This window comes from Melanaphis sacchari, unplaced genomic scaffold, assembly GCF_002803265.2.
Source record: "Melanaphis sacchari strain LSU unplaced genomic scaffold, SCAv2.0 Contig119_pilon_pilon, whole genome shotgun sequence".
Taxonomy (NCBI): Eukaryota; Metazoa; Arthropoda; class Insecta; order Hemiptera; family Aphididae; genus Melanaphis; species Melanaphis sacchari.
In genome coordinates, this window is record NW_020270468.1 from 349,197 (window position 1) to 351,959 (window position 2,763).

The 2,763-nt window shown below is 26.4% G+C and overlaps 1 protein-coding gene across 1 annotated transcript; it reads left to right on the forward strand.

Annotated features, from left to right (window-relative positions):
* Positions 1-433: 433 nt before the first annotated feature.
* On the forward strand, positions 434-2,431 carry LOC112604082 (zinc finger MYM-type protein 1-like). Its single transcript, XM_025352952.1, has 3 exons — positions 434-860; positions 1,531-1,605; positions 2,055-2,431. The coding sequence occupies exons 1-3, from the start codon at positions 434-436 to the stop codon at positions 2,429-2,431; spliced, it is 879 nt and encodes a 292-aa protein (XP_025208737.1).
* Positions 2,432-2,763: the final 332 nt, after the last annotated feature.

Here is a 2,763-nt window from a genome sequence, read left to right on the forward strand (position 1 = left end):
AGTCATTTGTCGAAGCGTCGTAACTTCCACTAATAAAAATAGGAATTGAGAGGTTGTCATAATGGATATAATGTCGTGTAGTGTAAGTGTACACTTAACAATACTTTTATCACAAACTAAGGATATTGGTTCATATCAAATATCAATCAAATAATAATTATTAACACAATTATTAATTATTATTATTTATTATTCTATTTACAATTTTATACTGCCAAACTGCCTTAGTGCCTTGTAGTTTTTAGCGTTTGTAGTGTTTGTACTATAGTTTATTGAGTGATAGCTAAATATGTTTCCGTTTAATGATTTAATTATGAATTTAGTCGAAACACCATTTTCTCGACGTAGTGAAAGTAACAAACGTCAGATATTAGATGACGGTCGTCCTGTAGTTTCCTTACATAATTTAAATATAAAAAATTCTAATTCTAAGATGTGTTCTCGTTCTTTTAAGGAATCTTGGTATGATTCACACAAGTGGTTATGTGGTAGCTTTTATGAACAGCGGTTGTATTGTTGGCCTTGTGTTTTACTCGGTAAAGTAAAAAATGTTTGGTCTTCTGATGGTTATTTTGATTTAAAAAACTTGTCAAAAAGTGTTAAAAAACATGAAGCATCAAAAGACCATATAAATAACTTCATTGGGTTGGTCTGGTTAGAAAAAAATAAAGGAACAATTATTGATGCTTTAAATGAAGGTTTTCGTTTAAGCAAAATATTGTATAACGACAATGTTAGAAAAAACAGATTAGTGTTGTTACAAATAATTGAGATTGTAATACTATTAAGTGAACAAAAGTTGGCTTTTAGAGGTCATGATGAGAGCACTTTATCTATTAACCAGGGAAACTTTGTGAAATGTTTAATTTGCTCATTAAACAAAATGCTGAGTTATTATCTCATTATGAAAAAATTAGCAATGTTTTTACAGGCCAATCAAAAACAATTCAAAACGAAATTATACACTGTGTTTATGAATACATAATTGATGTCATAAAATCTGAAATTAATGATATTCATTTTTTTGCTGTTATATCAGATGATAGGTACAACTGATATTGTGGAATTACTTGAGATTTGTAAAAAAAACTGGTGAGTTAAAGGAGAGTTTTTTAGGTTTCCATGATGTGAGTAGTAGCAAAACTTCTGAATCTCTTTTTAATTTAATAACTAGTGTATTAGATCCATATAATTTAGAACTAAGTTGATAGCACAGTGTTACAACGGGGCCAGCGTTATGGCTGGTCATGTTAGTGGTCTTCAAAAAAAGAATTAGAGATGAAGCACTAAATGCTCTATTTACTCATTGTTGTGCACATCGGTTAAATCTAGTTTTATAACAAAAAAATTATTGTGTGCCCCAATCTCGAATATTTTTTGCAACCCTTTTAGGAATATCTGTATTTTTTAAAAAGTCTCCAAAATGAACATTTGTTTTAGATACAATTATTGGCAAGTGTATACCTATAGCTAATGAGACTAGCTGGTGCACACAATCAAGAATTTTAAATTTTGTTGTTTCAAATTTAGATAAGTTATTAGAAGTAATTGAATGTATTAGAGATAATTCAGAGTCAGGAATGGAATCTATAAATGGAGCTAAAGGTTTTATAAATAGCTTAAAAAAATTTGAATTTGTATTTTTCATGATGATATATAAAGACATTTTTAATATAACTGATACATTATTTTCAATTTTACAACTTAAATATTTAGATGTGGCCTATTATGTTGAGCAAGTAAATTCAGCTATTAATAAAATAAAATTTTTAAAAAATGATGATCAGTCCATTTTTTTTTTAATGAAGCAAAAAATTATAATTTTCTTAAATGGTCAGAAAGGTTATCTGAAACTGAAACTTTAAATAAGTATAAAATGTTACAATTTGAAATATTGGATAATATATGTCAATTGACTGACCGTTTCCAAGACTTAAATAAACTAAAATTTTTATCTCTAGTTGAAACTTCCAAATTTAAATCATACAAAACTGCTTTTCCTTATGAATGATTTAATTGTTTAACTTTAATATATAAAGAGATATTTAATACAGATCAATTGAAAAATGAATTGTCAGTTATTTACTTTGATGAGCAATTCCATAACCAAAGTATTCAACAATGTGTGAAATTACTAAAAGAGTTTGAAGAGTCTGGATTATTAAAAGAAGCATATAAACTGTTTTGTATTGTTTTGACTATACCATCCTCCAGTGTAACTGTTGAAAGAAAATTTTCATGTTTAAAACGCATTAAAAGTTATCTAAGAAATTCTATGACAGAAGAAAGATTATCTTCCTTAGCTACAATTTCTATTGAGAAGGATCTAATAAACACTTTATTAACAAATGATGAAAAATTCTATGAAAAAATAATTGACAAATGTGCATTACTCAAAAACAGAAGAATAGATTTAATTTACAAAACATAATATGAAAAAAAGATTCATTTTTATAATATTTTTGTTTTAGTATATGAGATTTATGAAATAAGTTTATTTTTTTTTTTATATATATATGACATTTGAAATAAATATTTTATGGTTTATATTACATGGTTTATTATTAATATATTTTTAAAGGTTAGAATTAAATATTAATTGAGTTATATTAAAAGTGAACTTGAAACTCATTGTTATATTTTAACAACATTTTTTCTCCCATACATTTTCAAAATATCTGCCTCACCCCTAATACGGTTCACGAGCTGCCACTGATGTCTTCTTAAAATTAAATAAAGGTTAAGCTTGCTACTTAGCTTCTA

Coding starts and splice junctions, on each gene's coding strand:
- LOC112604082 (XM_025352952.1), top strand. CDS start 434: ATGTGTTCTCGTTCTTTTAAGGAATCTTGGTATGATTCACACAAGTGG. Junction 861..1,530: donor CCAGGGAAACTTTGTGAAAT/GTTTAATTTGCT, acceptor TTTCAAATTTAG/ATAAGTTATTAGAAGTAATT. Junction 1,606..2,054: donor ATCTATAAATGGAGCTAAAG/GTTTTATAAATA, acceptor TATTTAATACAG/ATCAATTGAAAAATGAATTG.